Source organism: Megalops cyprinoides, chromosome 10, assembly GCF_013368585.1.
Source record: "Megalops cyprinoides isolate fMegCyp1 chromosome 10, fMegCyp1.pri, whole genome shotgun sequence".
NCBI lineage: Eukaryota > Metazoa > Chordata > Actinopteri > Elopiformes > Megalopidae > Megalops > Megalops cyprinoides.
In genome coordinates, this window is record NC_050592.1 from 10,466,827 (window position 1) to 10,483,055 (window position 16,229).

Below are 16,229 nucleotides of genomic sequence, written 5' to 3' on the forward strand. Positions count from 1 at the left end.
ATTATAAATTCATGGAAGGACTTCTTGGAATTTGTAATGGAGTCAGAAACTGGAGTCCAAATGTCAATTTTGCTTTTGTTGACTTTGTTTGACTTTGTTTTTTTTTTTTTTTTTAAAAAAATACACCTGCTCTGTATTTTGCTTGGTGCTTGACTTCAAAAAGAGAGAGCAGGAATTTGATAAAGGTATTGATGAAATCTACATAAAATGGAATCTAAATCAAGATACCTTGAGTTTTGCTCATTATTGCACACATCTGACATGAACTCCAGCTCTTAAGGCAGAGGGGATGTGGACCACTCCTGGCTTCTGTTCCCTTTTTCAATGAAGCGCTAAACATCTGTGCACACAGGAAGTAGGTAGTGACAAGCTAATTCAAGCACAAGACATTACCAACTCTAAAGTTCATGTATCTGAAAGCAGAAATTAGGCAGTACCTGCTGGCTGTTGATCACACTTGATGTGAGGTTGGCTACATTGTCTATTTTTTATGATTTCAGTCAAGTCAAATTAGTTATTTTAAAATCAACTAATGGAATGAATGGAATTCATTGAAAAAGACAGACATAGACCTTAGTTGACATTCCTGCTCCACAAATATTTTTGTGTCTAAATTATCAAATAGGTTAGTGTCCTCATTTGTTAACAATCATGTCCTTGCTCAGTTACAATACAGCAATATTTACAGGCAAAGTTCTGAGAAATCTGTTCCCCTTTTTCCACTTCCTGGAGAACAGACACTTTCAAGGTTCTGTGTCATGAGAGGATGTGGTAGAAGACCATGCTTGGCCCTGATAGCCTCTTATTTAAAACAGACCATATTTGACCTCTGAGGACTTGTATGCCTATGTCATTAAAACTAGCTCTACAGAAGTGACACTCTCCTCAAACGTTACACTGAGTTCCATGCAGGTTTACACCATATGTGTGACTTGCATGTTTCAACAGTTTTGCAAAGTTGCCGTTCAGGCGGGAAGTATGGTCAAAAAGAAAAGCATGTGAGGAACATGAAACTGCTGTCACTTCCTGTGCATGCTGGCATGGGGCAAATCCCTGTTCTGCCGGAGAACGGCTGCTCCATGGGAAAGTGATTCTGATCAAGGAGGATGTGGAAACTGTAAGGCAGGCAGGTTATAGATTCTGCTGTAAGGGTACAGATAAACAATCAAAATGCTTTGAAAAATTTTTACATTACATTATTGTCATGTAGCAGATGCTCTTATTCAGAGTGACTTACATAGGTTACAATTTTTTACACATTATCCATTCATGCAGCTGGATATTTACTGAGGTAATTGTAAGTTAGGTACCTTGCCCACATGTATAGCAGCAGTGCTTCAGCAGGGACTTGACCCAGCAACCTTTTGGTTATCAGCCCTTCTCCTTACCATGATGCTATGCTGCCAGCCCCTTTTGAATACCTAAAATGGGACTGTATAGTTGATGTGTGTTTCCCATAGTTTCTTTTCCCAAAAATTCCTTTTTTAAGATACCCAGGTTTTTATTCGCTGAGAGGTAGAGAGTCACAAAGCACAGATGTGCATGTTTTTCAGTTATATTGTTACTTTGTAAAATTAATATTATCTAGAAAAAAAAATAGAAACGACCTAACAGATAATGAGGTGAATTGATTAATCGGAACTTGACTAACTGGTTCCAGACCCGTTAAAGCCAACCCCCGACACCTGCCGGGACTCAGACTACTGCACCCATCCCTCAGGGGGAGCACTAACCACAAAAACCACTGAGTCTCCTCAAGATCTCATCGTGGGTGACCAATCCTGCAGTGCCTGCGCCTCAACACAAGAGGGCGCTTGCGTTCTCATTTGGTTCTAACTTCCTGCGCTCTGGCCCACAGAAATTCAAGTTCAAAGAGTTGAAAACTATGGGATAGTGGTATATGCATGAACAAAGTCACGTGTATTGCAACATGTTCACTGTTCTGTGTCCATCCTACCCTAGTCATTTACTACCCCCACCCCCTCTCCCTCCTCCTCTTCTTACTCTCAACTGACTATTGTACTGCAAGGTACAGGAATGTGTACCCTTTTCTCTCATTGCATTCTTCTTTGTTTCAAAGTCTCTCTCCCTCTCTCTCTCTCTCTCTCTCTCTCTCCATTTCTAAACTGCCTTAAGTGCCATAGCTTAAAAATATGCACAGACCACACAGCTTAACATACTCGGTGTGTAAATCTGTCACTGCGTGTCAGTCATTGATTTATCAGCAATGTCAGTCAGTCTCTGCGCTAAACAGCGCTAACCGATAAACAGACCGGTGGTGGCGGCGTGCTGATCGCTCCTGTCTCTTTTGTGCGTCTCTGTTTCACACGTCTATGGATGAGTATGTGCAAGTGATTCTTCCAAACAAGTGTGCAACCCAGGCCTGGCACCAGGCCAAAATACAGAGGGGTGCAATTGCAATCCACAGGGGGGCACAAAAAGTCATTCAGTCAAAAAATTGTACTAAATGCTACATAGACATTGGGGTACAGCTGGGGGTGCACTGAGGTCCATCTGGGGGTGCAATGCACTCCCAAGCACCCCCATAGCGCCGGGCCTGGTGCAACCTTCAGTTATATAGTCTGGCTATATGTCAGTGAGTCAACAGGTCCATGCACTTAGGAGGAAGATCAAGTGCAGTGGATTTCAGTCAACATGTCAGTTGGTACTCCAGTAAGAATTTAATCAGGAGCAAACACGCACACACGACAAGCCAAAAAGAAAACCAGGAACACAAAAACAATCGTTCGCAGAGAGAGAGCGAGAGAGAGAGAGAAAGAGAGAGAGAGAGAGGGAGAAAGGAGGAAAAGGTGAGAGAAGAATGAGCGAAGAGTGAAAAGCAATGGAGGGGTGGGGAGGTGAGAAGAGGGGCAAAGGGAAGGAGGTAGGGGCCGATAAAAGCCGGGCTACACTTTTATTGAACTCCTCTGGCAAAAATACAATCAAAATGGAAAAACATACATAAAACAAGGTGAAGGCATGGGAATAGGAGTTTATTTTTCTTCTCAGCCTCTCTCTCTCCCTCGGTCTCTCTCTCCCACCCTCTCTCAGTCTTCGTGTTTCTGTTTTCTCTCTCTCCTTCCACACATACATCATGCCTGGCTTCTTTCCCCTTTTCTTATTTTCCTTTTGTTCCCACCTTTGTGCATTTTACTTCTTTCCTTTTTTTCTGTCCTAAACTTCCTTTGTGGTCTTCTCTCAACCACTTACTGTACCTAACCCCCTCTTGCCCTTTCTCTCTCTCTCTCTCTCTCTCTCTCTCTCTCTCTCTCTCCCTTTCTCTCTCCAGTGCACCTCATTATGAAGCAGCATGATAATTGGAAACACAAAAAGAAAGGGAAGGAAGGAAGGAATAATGAAAGAAAAAAAGGAACAGAATGGGGTTATAAAGGAGTCTGGTCAAAACTCACCTCACATCTGGAGACCATAAACTGAGGCACACACACACACACACACACACACACACACACACACACACACACATACACACCCACAGGTAAAGACAAACACAATCGCACATATCACTGATGGACATATGCATTTGTAATGTGCACTTAATGTAAGTATAATGTTTCCATTGCTCCTTTTTTGAGGAGCTGAGGAGTTGGTCCCCTGGCTGGAGAATCACATTGACTTGATTATTATTCTATGACTAATTCCTGTAAACCGAGATTCCATCCAGGAGGGAAAACAAACAAGAAACAAATGTTTTGGCAGCCTGAGATTTAAAAAAACACGAGTGGTTACAGCAACAATAATGGGTTGTCCTCACGTTACCCTTTTGTAAGTTTCATTTTCAAGGTGACATTTTTCACAGTCTCTTCCCGTTAATTGGTAATTCCTGTCCTCATACATAAATGGAAACTTTCCAAAATCAACACACCAACACAACACACAGACCCACACACACACATACACACACACACACTCAAACACACACCCATGCACACACATTCACATGCATACTGTATGTCTACACACACACACACTCATACACACACACACACATGCACACACATTCACATGCATACTGTATGTCTACACACACACTCACTAAAACACATACACACACACACACATACACACATTCACATGTATACTGTATGTCTACACACACACTCACTCAAACACACACACACACACACACACACACACACACGCACACAATCACACACACACACAGACACACACACACACACAGAGTATGTGCTCAGTGTAACGCTACATAAAAAGTGATCACCAGTAGCACTTTTCTTTCTGTGCCACCCTTCCCCCGTCTCCCCCATACTCTGCTTCTTGCTCTAAATTGTTGAATCCTGCCATCCTAATCCCTAATCAAACCCACATGGACCGGGTGAAGGCCAAGAAAACAAACTGCAGAGAATGACTAACTGTTTGTTTCGTGTTTATGAGGGTGAAGGAGGAAGAGTTATGTTGAGGTCCAGGCAAACTCAACTACCAAAATGCGGCCACGTTTCCGGAAAAAAATGCTTCGCATGCCTCTAAAAAATGCAGAAAGCAGAGGAATAAAACAATTTTTCAGGCACTTCCTCTGGGGTTAAAGACCGGTAATGGGGTCAAGGTCAAGGTTAGAGATAGGGTTACACACCCAGGTTTTTATATGGGTTGTTCAGGTGATAAACATCACAGCACGAGAGCTGTGTGTTTTAACTGTGGTACATACAGGCACTCACCTTCTTAAGGAAAAGCAGGACTATGGGACTTCTGTTAACAGGCCAGTGATCGTTCTCTCCGTAGCTCCGTAGGTCATCTTACGGAACAAGAAACAGGAAACATAATGGAGATCAACAGGAAGGCACCACCAAGATAGCGACACAATGCGCCCTTTATGTGACACTGCGCGATTTTAAGGCCGAATTTGAATCAGAGATGCAGTGGGCTGCAGGCAGACGGAAAGACAGTGAGAATGAGTAATGGGATAGGATGGGAAAACACAACGGGGAAGGAAGCGAGGGAGAGACAGACGAGAAAAGTAGAGGAGGGGAGGAGAAGACTATGAGGAGAGGTGATGAATAGACAGGGAGAGAGCGTTTATCAGATGGAACCGGGTTGGATGGGGAGGTCTTGTTTCTCTTCTCTGCCTGCACTTTGCCTTTCACACTCTTTCTCCCTTCGTTGTGTGTTCTGTCTCTCCAGCCACAGGGAAAGAGCAAGACAGTGAGGTCAGCTCAGAGCCAGTGTGGCCTCGTCACAGTTATCAGACAACGTGGCAGCTTAAAATGAGAACACAGCGACGGTGAACATGAGTATTGTCTGTAAAAGTTTACATTATAATCAATATCGTATGTGCATGTGCATGCATTTGTGTGTGTATGTATGCATGCGTGCATGAAATGTGTGTGTGTGTGTGTGTGCGCGCGCGTGTATGCATGCACGCGCACACTCATGCATGCATGAAATGTGTGCATGAATGTGTGTGTGTGTGTATGTGTGTATGCGTGCATGCATGCACTCGTGCATGCATGGAATGTGTGCATGAATATATGTGTGTGTGTGTCTGTGTGCATTTGTGAATGCTTAAGTGTGTGTGTAGCTGTGTGAGCCTCCAGTGCAGGGTATCAGTTACAGTTTGGCCAAAGTGAGTCGCCTGGCAGGAGAGAGAGGGAGAAGGAGTGTGAAAATGGGAGAGGGAGAGGGGGGAGAGAGATGGAGGGAGGGAAAGAGCTCCTTGGCAATGGGGCAGTAAATATTTCTGTACACTCAGAAAGAAAGATTATAGTCTCATTTTACATCTCCCTGGCCTTCCCTCCCTCCAGCCCTCCATTTCTCCCCCTCTCTATCTTTGTCACTCTCTTTTCGCCTTTGATCTCTGCTTCTCTTTCTTTCTGTGTGCCCTGCACTCCTTCACTATGTCCAAATGAACAATGGTGTTAAAAATGACCCGAGCTACGGTCACTGACTCTTACTCACTTTTCCCCTTTTTCTGTTTCTGCCTTTCTTTTGCTGATCTCTCTCTCTCTCCCCCTGTGTGTGTGTGTCTCTCTCCCTGCAATGTGTTCAAAGAATGTGTCACACCAGCACAAAAGAACAAAAGAGATAGGGAGAGAGAGAGAGAGAGAGGGAGGGAGGGAGGGAGAAATTGGGTGAGGTAAAAAGCGAGAGTTGGGGGAATAGATAGGCCTATTGCTGTTTCTGGATATATATCCCCTGTGGACTAATAGGATGTTTTCCTGTAGCCATACTTATCCTCACATGATCTCAAACACAATACAGCAGCGCTATGCTACAATACCTCAGTGAATCTCTCGTGAGAACATTCCCTTTTCAATGATAAGCTGCACTGAACTGCTAAAGGCCACAAGAGCAGTTTGCTGAAAGTCATCATTTGACCGTGCGCAGTTGTGATCATCTGGACTATTCTGTGCACATGCTCTGTGAATTGACCGGTGCATGGGGTTAGCTCCTGGAAATGAACAAACCTGCAGATGTTCTGGTTTTGATTGAGCTTGGTTACCTCCTGGTCCAAACTCAAGGTCTAAACCCCTGCTAAAACCCGTGTATTTACAGTGACCTTCCCCTTGCATGAGTGGATCCTTTCGCCCATTTTCATTCCATTCTGCTCAACATTATTGAAATGCAGCCATATAGAGTCTCAGCATTGCATGTCTTTTTGGTATGTTTAACTTCAGCTGACACTGATCTGGACTGTTTCAAAACAAGTGACTATCAGACTTGCAAAAAAAAACCCCCAAAAAAACAAAAAAACCCTAAAAATATTTTTAATTGATTGAGGGATTGATAATTATGCAGGAAAACACACATATTTTGTAAATTTAGTAAAATGTCCATAATACAAAACACAAAAAAAGTGAAACACTCCACGTGGATTGGCAAAACATTTGGTATTTTTAAATGCAATTTCAGTTCATTCCACATCAGCATTGGACAATGGGAAAAACATGCAGGCATCTGCGCTAAAAGGGAAAAAAAAGCAAAGAGCAAAAAATCTGGCAACCCTGGAGTGACAAGATGGCACCCCTGACCTCAGTCTCACTTGCATTGTGGACTTCCCCTCTGATCACATGGAAATGCCATGCAGTGAAGAGTTAACAGGATCAGACCCCAATGCAACCGCGTAGGTAACGAGGCAGGGAGAAGGAAAGAGAGGGAAGAGAGAGAGAGATTGTGGTCATGATATGGGACCTTCATAATTGCGGTCTGTTATTCTGCTAGGAGGAACTTGTAAAGACACGCAGCTATTGTGTAAAGAGGGCTGGATTGCTATGCAGGGGGTATCTTTTTACCCCATCAGGAATCTAGATACTTGAAAATACAAGCCGTGTACTTTGATAACATCAAACAGCGTAGTTTCCCTGGTATGGTTTAAACATATCACGCTTACATGTATTAATGACCCAACTGTGATGTAAGTGTATCACTTTGCAGCGTGCATACTTTGATATGCTACACTGTTAAATGCTATTGTAAAACATGGTTAAATACTGTACGCCAACACCAACGGCGGTAATCCAGTATATACCATAAAATACAATACGAATCACGGGAGGTACATCAGCCTGTGTGGCAGCGAAGGCTAAGTGTTTGCCGATGGTCGTCTCGGTAACGGCGTAATAATCGGAGGGTGCAGTGCGTGAAGAAGACCATCCATCAATAGTGAGTGGTAAAGGCGCCCATTGTCCCCTTTGCCATCCATCATCTGTGTCTCCGTGACCCTCTGCTTTATTAGTATCTTCCCCGACCCTACCTCCCTCTCGCTCCCCCTCTCTCTCTTCTGCCCGCCTGTCGTTCGCTGCCAAATGCTCGCTCACTCCTTTCTTCCGTCCGAACAGCAGGAAGCCACAGAAGAGGCGCTCACCGGCTGACCCCCCCCCCACCCCGCACCCTCGATCCCTCATTTAACTCCTGATCACATATATATCCTCTCTTTCTTCCATTGGATCATGTGCCGTTCCTCGCGTTTAATCGTCATCAGTCTGATCGTGACTGTCTACCGCCTTCAGACCGTTTCTGATGTTGGATTGGCCTTTAGTTCATTCCGTTGTTGGCATCTTTATTAACGTATCTCTTTTGAAAGTTACAGACTGGTGCAAGGTTATGAACTCGAGGAGTGTCGGTACTTTGCCCACCGTCTCGTATGCTTGTAAGCACTTTATTACTTTTCAGAAATGTTTTGCGAATGAATAAAAACCGTTAATTTCGCTGACCTTTCCTCTGTTTTTTTTTCCATGAGCAGCCCACCATGATTACTAATTGTAATCGTCATAAGACAGCAAACTCATTACAAAGCTGCATTAGTCGCCAGCGTGTGTGGGCGCGGTTAGTTCCATTACTCTTTTGAAAGCGGTGAGATTAAAGCCAGAATTACTTATTGGGAGGTAGATGGGCGCCTCTTGAACGCACATGTTCAAAGGGGGGCGGGCATAGTCTTGAATGATGGGTTTCTATTGGTAAACGGACGGGAAAATTGGAGCTCTGTAACTCTGGAAAGGCGTGGTTAGAATCAAACAGGGCGTGTCTTCGGCAGTCAAAATTAGTGGCTACTTTTCCTCTCCATCCCATTCATACTGCGGTCTTTTGAAACAAACGGTGACAGACCGTCGAGATAAGGATCTGGGTAGATGCAAAGGCTGGTGTGAGAGAAGGTTAAATAGTGACTTAAATTATAAAGAGAGAGAGGACATTTGAGAGACTAAAATATTACTCTCACAGGAGGAGGAAAGGTAACGGAACGCGTGCAAAGGCGAATAGAAAATAAAACCACAAAGCTAAGCTGTCAAAAATCCAGAATAAAATATCCAAACACAAAAGTTTATAAAAACAATAATTTTCCAACATTTAAAAAGTAATTGCATTGTTAATTACTGAAATATGGATCGCAAAATCCCTGATTTCTCTGGAACTTGGAAAATGAAAAGTTCGGAAAACTTCGAGGAGCTTCTGAAAGCACTGGGTAAGCGATGGTGATGATAAAGATAATGTGGTTTTTTTCCGAGAAACGTAATTATAATCGGTACAATTTACACCTTGTTATTTTAATATACTTTTTTTGCATAAATATGTTTTGCATAGGCTACATTCGGTCGTCAGAGAGTTCTTTCACAGGCAGAGAGAGAGAGAGGCTCACAGCTGTGCAATCTCAGCGTCGGAGGGGTGGGGGGTCTTTGTCATTCAGACAAACCCGAAAATGCAGTAACTGCCCCCCAGCCCTCTGCTCACACAATGGGGACAAACGGTAGCACATCTGTCTGTGTCGCTGGGAGAGGGGAGACAGAATCAGTGTGTGTGTGTGTGTGTGTGTGTGGTTGGGGGGCGGGGGGGGGGGGGGGGTACGATGTGTTTGATGGAAAGAGATTGATGCAAGCAGGCAGTGAGGTGAAAATCATCCAATAGATTGGAATTATAACTGCATTGGTCTACGTACACAAATAATCATTGTTTTTCATCTCTGCCATGTAGTCCTACTCTCCACCTATCTCGTTTGCATGAACAGTTGGAAGAATTAACAGACAACGCCTATCCAGATAGTTAGTCATGCGGCAGGGTGTGTGTGTGTGTGTGCGTGTGTGTGTGTGTGTGTGTGTGTGTGTGTGTGTGTGTGTGTAGGTGTGTGTGTGTGTGTGTGTGTGTGTGTGCGTGTGTGTGTGCGTGTGTGTGTGCGCGCGTGTGTGTGTGTGTGTGTGCGTGTGTGTGTATGTGTGTGTGTGTGTGTGTGTGTGTGTAGGTGTGTGTGAGCTTGTACATGGCACTCAGTGCTTTCCTGTTTATACATGTTGCAGCATATAGGCACACAAGTTTGTGTTTGTGTGCGTGGGAGAGTTTATGTGTCACGCAATACAGCTAGTGTGCGGGCCAAAGTGCCTGTGTTTCTGTCTATGTATTTGAAATACCTCTTAAATGCCACCATTGTTCTTGCTGAGGTAACTGGAGTCAGCGTCTCATCCTTACATTGCTATTTCCCAGATTGACTGACGCTCCAAACGCTCCAATTACCATAAATATGTCGCTCCACTCATCCTTCATTAAACTGATGGAGAGTAGTGGGCACCGTGCTGAGAGAGAGAGAAAGAGAGAGCAAGCAAGGGGGGGGGGGGTGTGAAGAGGCAGTGGACTGACTGAAGGAAGAGAGTAAAACAAAGAAAAAGACTGATGGAGGGATGGAAAAGAAGGAAAGACGGAATGGGATAGAGGGACAGTGAGTGTATGCATGGGTGGCTTGGAGGGAAAGTGTGTGTGTGCGTGTGTGTGTGTGTGTGTATGTGTGTGGGTGGGTGGAAGGGGGTGACTGAAGTGGAAAGAAAGGGATGAGGAGGAAGGTGTATGTGAAGAATGTGGATACAGGACAGACAAGTCCTGTTTCATTGGTGCCTGGGATACTTCATCTTGTTTTACCTGTACTGACACCAGGCTGCAGGTAACTGCACTGTGTTGTATTTGAACAGTGACCTTGTTTAATTGAACACACCCTCTCATCCACTCACGCCCACTAAAACTGAAGACTCTGCTACTGTGATAATTACTGTCAGTGCCAGGTTACACACACACACACACACACACACACACATACACATGCACACATGCACGCATGCATGCATACACACACAGACATGCATGCACGAATGCACAGACACACACACACACACACACACACACACACACACCATCATCATCACACAAACTGATACACAATTAATTTACAGGTCACTAGTACTAACACAAGAGTTGACCTCCCTCTCCCAGATCCAAATCCAAATGTACTTTATTGGTGTGACTGGCAGAGAACAATGCCAAAGTTGCTGTGGGTTTCATTAAGAGAGCAGAACACAGCTGGAAGCAACCTGTCACCACCCCCTCCCCCACCACACCCCCCTCCCTCCCGCTCTCTGTCCCAAATGCTTCCTCTGACCTCTGCCCTTTGACCCTGACCCTGACCGTCTGTGTGTGTGTGGCCATCTTTTACTGTTGACCTACAGGCCAAAACCGACCTTGATTTGAAAAAGATAAAAATGCAAATATCACATAATTACATTTTTATTTAATGTATTTTAGTTTGTGTGTGTGTGTTTGTCTGTGTGTGTGTGTGTGTGTGTGTGTGTGTGTGTGTGAGAATGTCTTGACGAGTGTGTCTGTATATCTCAGTGTGTATATATTTACACACAGTGACAGGTGGGAATGTGTGAGTGGTGAGAAGTGTGAAACTCAATTCGAAAAGCAGACACACACTGAGACACCCATAGCCTCTCTCTGTCTCTCTCGCTCCTATTTTTTTCTTCTGTCTAGCTCTGTCCTACCCTCTCCTGTGCTTTCTCTCAGTTCTCTCTCTTTCCCTCCCTTTTCCTCTCCCTCTCCATCGCTGTTTCCTGACAGGAAGGTGTAACAGATTACCAAGTCCCCTGAGGTGACTCCAATAACTTCCCCCTCTCTCTGCACTCTGAACTCATTCCACCACACACAGACACATTTACACACACACACGCACACCATATGCCTTACACATACTCATTTACATAGAGAGAGCTGGGATATTTGGTCAGTGTGTTCAGTTCAGCATTGTACTGTTTGATTTCTGGTGATGAAATGGTAAATTTGAATTTTTTAAATGAATACCATTGCTTGTGCCAGTGCAGCTGTTTTTAAGAAAGGCAGATGTTGGATAGTCTACCTTGTATGACTTCATATTGGACCTTCATTACTGCTGGATTCTCTCCCTGGATCTCGGGTGAGATCACTGCATAGATATGATTCCCTTGCTCATCCGCACCAATATAAATCCTGAACCTGAGGGTGCCATCTGCACCCCAACTCTGTCTGTCTGCACTTCGTAAATAATACTGTATCAGCATGGACAGTGTAAATTACACTGCAAGACAGTTCACTTTAACATCGTGAATCTTGTGGCTGGAGTTTCAGTCCTAACACTGTAGGGTTATAACCCTTAATGGACCACCCTCTCTCAAAGCTGTACTTGAAACTCCTGGTTGTTTTTAGTCAACAGATTCCACAGGCTCTGTAGGAATCTAATTTTAATGACGCAGTTTTAACATCATACACTCAGTTTATAATAACAGGTTAGTAGCGTCTTGCATTGAGTGATATCACGTGTGAATGTGTTTGTGGTCCTCAGGGGTGAACGTGATGCTGAGGAAGATCGCCGTGGCAGCCGCCTCCAAGCCATCGGTGGAGATCACCCAAGACGGGGAGCACCTGTCCATCCGGACCTCCACCTCTGTCCGGACCACCCACGTCTCCTTCACAGTGGGGGAGTCCTTTAATGAGACCACTGTGGACGGCCGCCCCTGCACGGTAACCCCCGCCTTCCTCCAGCACTCCTCACCGCTGCCATGTCTCCACCCTCTTCTTCCTCCTCCATTCTTCCTCCAACCATCTGCTCACCATCCTTCTATCTTACTCTTCATGGATTCACTTTGTGTTCATCCTTACATCTTTACTCTTTCATATCACCCTGTTCTTCATTTCATGCTTTTCCCCATGTCTCCTCTTCCTTTCCCCTCTCTCCTCTACCTGTCTATCCTTCAGGCTCCCAGTTGCTCTCTTATTCTTTGGCCTCATCTTCTTCTTTTCTTTCATATGTTGCTCCTATTTTGCTTGCATTTTGGTTCCATTTTATCTTTCTTTGTTCAACCAGAGCTGCAAATCCTTTCTATGTTCATTCCTTCAATGACATAATGATCCCCACCCTTCATCTCATGAGAGGCAACTTGCTTGACCTCCTCCTCCCTCCCTCCCTCCCTTTCTCTTTCTTTCTCTCACTTTCTTTCTTGCTCTCTCTCACCCCCCCCCAACCCCCCCACCATCCATCTCCTCTGCTCTCTCTTCCCTCCCTCTCTCTCTGGCAGCACAATAAGAAGGAGCGGCCAAAGCAAATACTCCGTGGCAGTCTGCACTCCTCAGCAACGCTCCGCGCTGCCTCCTCAAAGTCATTTCCTCTCAGTGTCAGCGCAGTGTTAACGCGTCGAGCATCCGACACAGAGACGGCCCATTTGTTCCACGGCCACCCCTTCAGTCTCCTTCTCTCGGTTGAAATCCCTCTCAAAGCCTCTGCTGGCGGTGTTAACATCTGGCCAAGTGTGTTTGTGACCATTGCTCCCCCACTCTCAGTCAGCTTCCTGACTGCCACTCAGGGTGCATATACTGCGCTAACCTTGTTGGGTGCATGTCCTCCCTCCCCGCCCCCTTTTCTCTTGTCCAGAGTTTTCCTCGTTGGGAGACAGACAGTAAAATCAGCTGTGAGCAGACCCTGCAGAAGGGGGAAGGCCCCAAGACCTCATGGACCCGTGAGATAACCAATGACGGGGAGCTCATCTTGGTAAAGCAGGCCACTTATTGGTTGCCGATTACGTCAGTTATCCTGCATTCCATATAAGGGCTTAGACGGTATGCAGAAATTACTTGTGGACTGAGACCACTGTGAAGTAAGACATACATCAAAACTGAGACATCATTCTGTTTTATGCATATGTTTACATGAAGTTGCATAGGAACAAGACCAAAATGGAACAGATTTTTCAAGACCAAAAAGTTTTGAGACCAAAACTACGACCACAAATTTTTGCCCATCAGAATGAGACTAAAACAAAGCTGTGGTCTCTTGACCACATCACTGGTTATGTGTGTGTAATGTCTTTAAGTCTGTGTATGAGAGTGTAATTGTAATTGTGTGTAATTGTCCGTACAAGGCTTGTTTGATATTCCTGTATCAATTGTCGTTTTGAAGTGTTTTGAGTTTGTTTGTGTTTTAATTGGAATGTCATGAATGCTGTTTATTGTACAGATCCATTTTTTTAGAAATGTGGTTGCTGTCATTCTAAGGTTATGCGGTAATGTGTTTCAGACAATGACTGCTGATGACGTGGTCTGCACCCGGGTCTACGTACGAGAGTGAAAGACAAAATCATCCCTCCATCCTCCTCTCTCCTTCTCACTATGCCACTTCACCCATCAGCTTTGGGTACAGCTGCCTACTATTGGGATGATGCCTGTAGTCTGTTGCTTAGTCAGTCAGTGTGTCAGTCAGTCAGTAAGACAGTGATTAAGTGTCAGTCACTTTGTGCATGTACCTTGCTGTCGCTCTTGTTTCAAAGTGTCAGTCAGCTTTTGAATGTTTCAGTCAGTTGGTCCATGTATCAGTGTGTAGGAGTGTCAGTCAGTTTTTGCATGTATCAGTCAGTTGGTAAGTGCATGTTATCTGTTGGTCAGTCACTTATCTGCCATTCAGTAAGCCTGTTTGTCAGAGTGTCAGTGTGGTGATCAGTTTGTGAGTGCATCTGTAGTCCTCTCAGTGCCTGTGAGTTAGTCCGTGTGAGAGTCAGTCAGTTAGGCTTTGTGTCAATGTCTCTGCCCTTTCCTTTCTAGATTTTTTATTTATTATACTAGTATCTACTCTTGTATGTTTTCTACTTTGTGTTTCTTTTATATAAAATGTGGTTTTAGAAAATAACTGTTTCTATGGCAAAACAATAAAGCACGATACTGACTTCAGATTATATTTCACTCATTAATACAGGTTTATCATAACTGGCTGAGCATCATCACTTAGGCCCATAGTATTTACACAGTAACATCATGTACTCTAAACAAGGTATTGTTCAGAAAAGTTCTTGCTATATATATATATAAACATTACACTATAATACGATAACAATATAACTGAAACATTGCTCTCTCTAACCTCTCTTCATTTATTTCTAATCATATTTACTTGATAAAGATGAAATACAAACTATTACAAGGGCTTTTACAAAAAATACGAATGATCAACAACCAAACACATTACAATAGAGGTAGAGGTCTAAGCTACTGTGTCACTCCGTAAGTCCATGAGTCCATTGTTCGGGACGACTGGGACAATCAAATAGTCTCAAAGGATGTGTCCCGAGAAAGTTTCTGTAGTGCCCCAATGATTGTTTCTCAGGTGTGAATGACCCCATAAAAATGTTAGCATTGTATTTTCCCTGGTAAACACGCCAGTGTGAGTTTCTGTGATTGTGGTCTCTTCTCCTGAAAAACTGTGCCAGCAGTCAATCAGTTTCCCGCCTTTCCTGTCCATACGAGCTGTAATTATGGGCCTGCCTGTGTGAACAACTGTGGGCAGAGCAACTGCTGACATTTCTCACCAAACTGTGTGGACATTGTTCATGGTTGCATGAATCTGCTGCAAAGTATGAGAAGACAGTCACGTACTTTGCAAGGTGCTATGGAATCACGACTGTCAATATCATGAAGTTTAAAACTGTCTGAAGTCTGCAGCATGCAGACAAATGTAGACAGACGGGCAGAAAACCTATCACTGATAGGATGTGGGGTAAATGGAGAGGGAATGAGAGATGGATATCTTTAAAATGGCATTAAGGCTGGTGATGACTCTTTTCACACACACACACACACACACACACACACACACACACACACAGACTGACACACATCTTATTTTAGGCTGTCTGTCAGCTGTCTGTAACTAGAATAACTTGTCTGTCTCTCCACCCTCTCATGTCTCACACCCTCTTTACTTTGCACTTTCAGTCTTCATCTCTCTGTGTCTGCTCTGTCCTCACCCATCTGTCAATCCCTCTTGTCTTTCCCCCTTTCCCCTTTTCTCTTCCACTCATTTATCTTTCACCCCCTCTTCACATTCTCTTTTGTTCTGTTTTGCTGACACTCTTTGTTTCACCTAAAGTCTATGTTTTATCCAGAGTTCATTAAGAGGCACCAGACTCTTTCCGTAATAATCATTCTGTCCCCGTCTCTGTTATGTGTTTTTAGTAAATGAAATTAAAACAGATCTTCATTTTCAAAATAACATTTTCCTTCTGTTTTGTGTTAGGATCTTTAGGGACATTTCCCAAGATTTCATCCCTGCAAATATTAGTTTTACATACCTGAGACACATACACATCTGTTGGCATAGCAACAGTGGAAGAAATAATAAAGGGTGTCGGATTAAATGTTGGCCTATTTGACAAACACTTACACTGGCCAGTGAAGAGCCAAGAATTGCAGCTGGGGTGTGACCAACAAACCAAGTGGCCAGTGGAGCTTTAGAGTAGAGGAGCAGGTGGGCGGGTCCCTGAGGACAGGAAATGCCAATGGGATTACTGGGTGGTGATGATTGACAGCAGATGTGCTTAACGAGGAGCAAGATGTTTAGGGACTGGAAATTGAGGAGGGCTTGCAACGGCAAAGAAACTGCAGGACTTGTGCAAAGACACACACCATGGACTGCCTAATCATAA

At 44.2% G+C, this 16,229-nt stretch overlaps 1 protein-coding gene across 1 annotated transcript; it reads left to right on the forward strand.

Moving 5' to 3' along the window:
* The first annotated feature begins 8,552 nt into the window (after nucleotides 1-8,552).
* Nucleotides 8,553-14,438, forward strand: crabp2a (cellular retinoic acid binding protein 2, a). Its single transcript, XM_036539284.1, has 4 exons — nucleotides 8,553-8,932; nucleotides 12,104-12,282; nucleotides 13,190-13,306; nucleotides 13,832-14,438. Exons 1-4 carry the CDS (start codon nucleotides 8,851-8,853, stop codon nucleotides 13,880-13,882), a joined length of 429 nt encoding a protein of 142 aa, XP_036395177.1. The 5' UTR covers nucleotides 8,553-8,850; the 3' UTR covers nucleotides 13,883-14,438.
* Nucleotides 14,439-16,229: the final 1,791 nt, after the last annotated feature.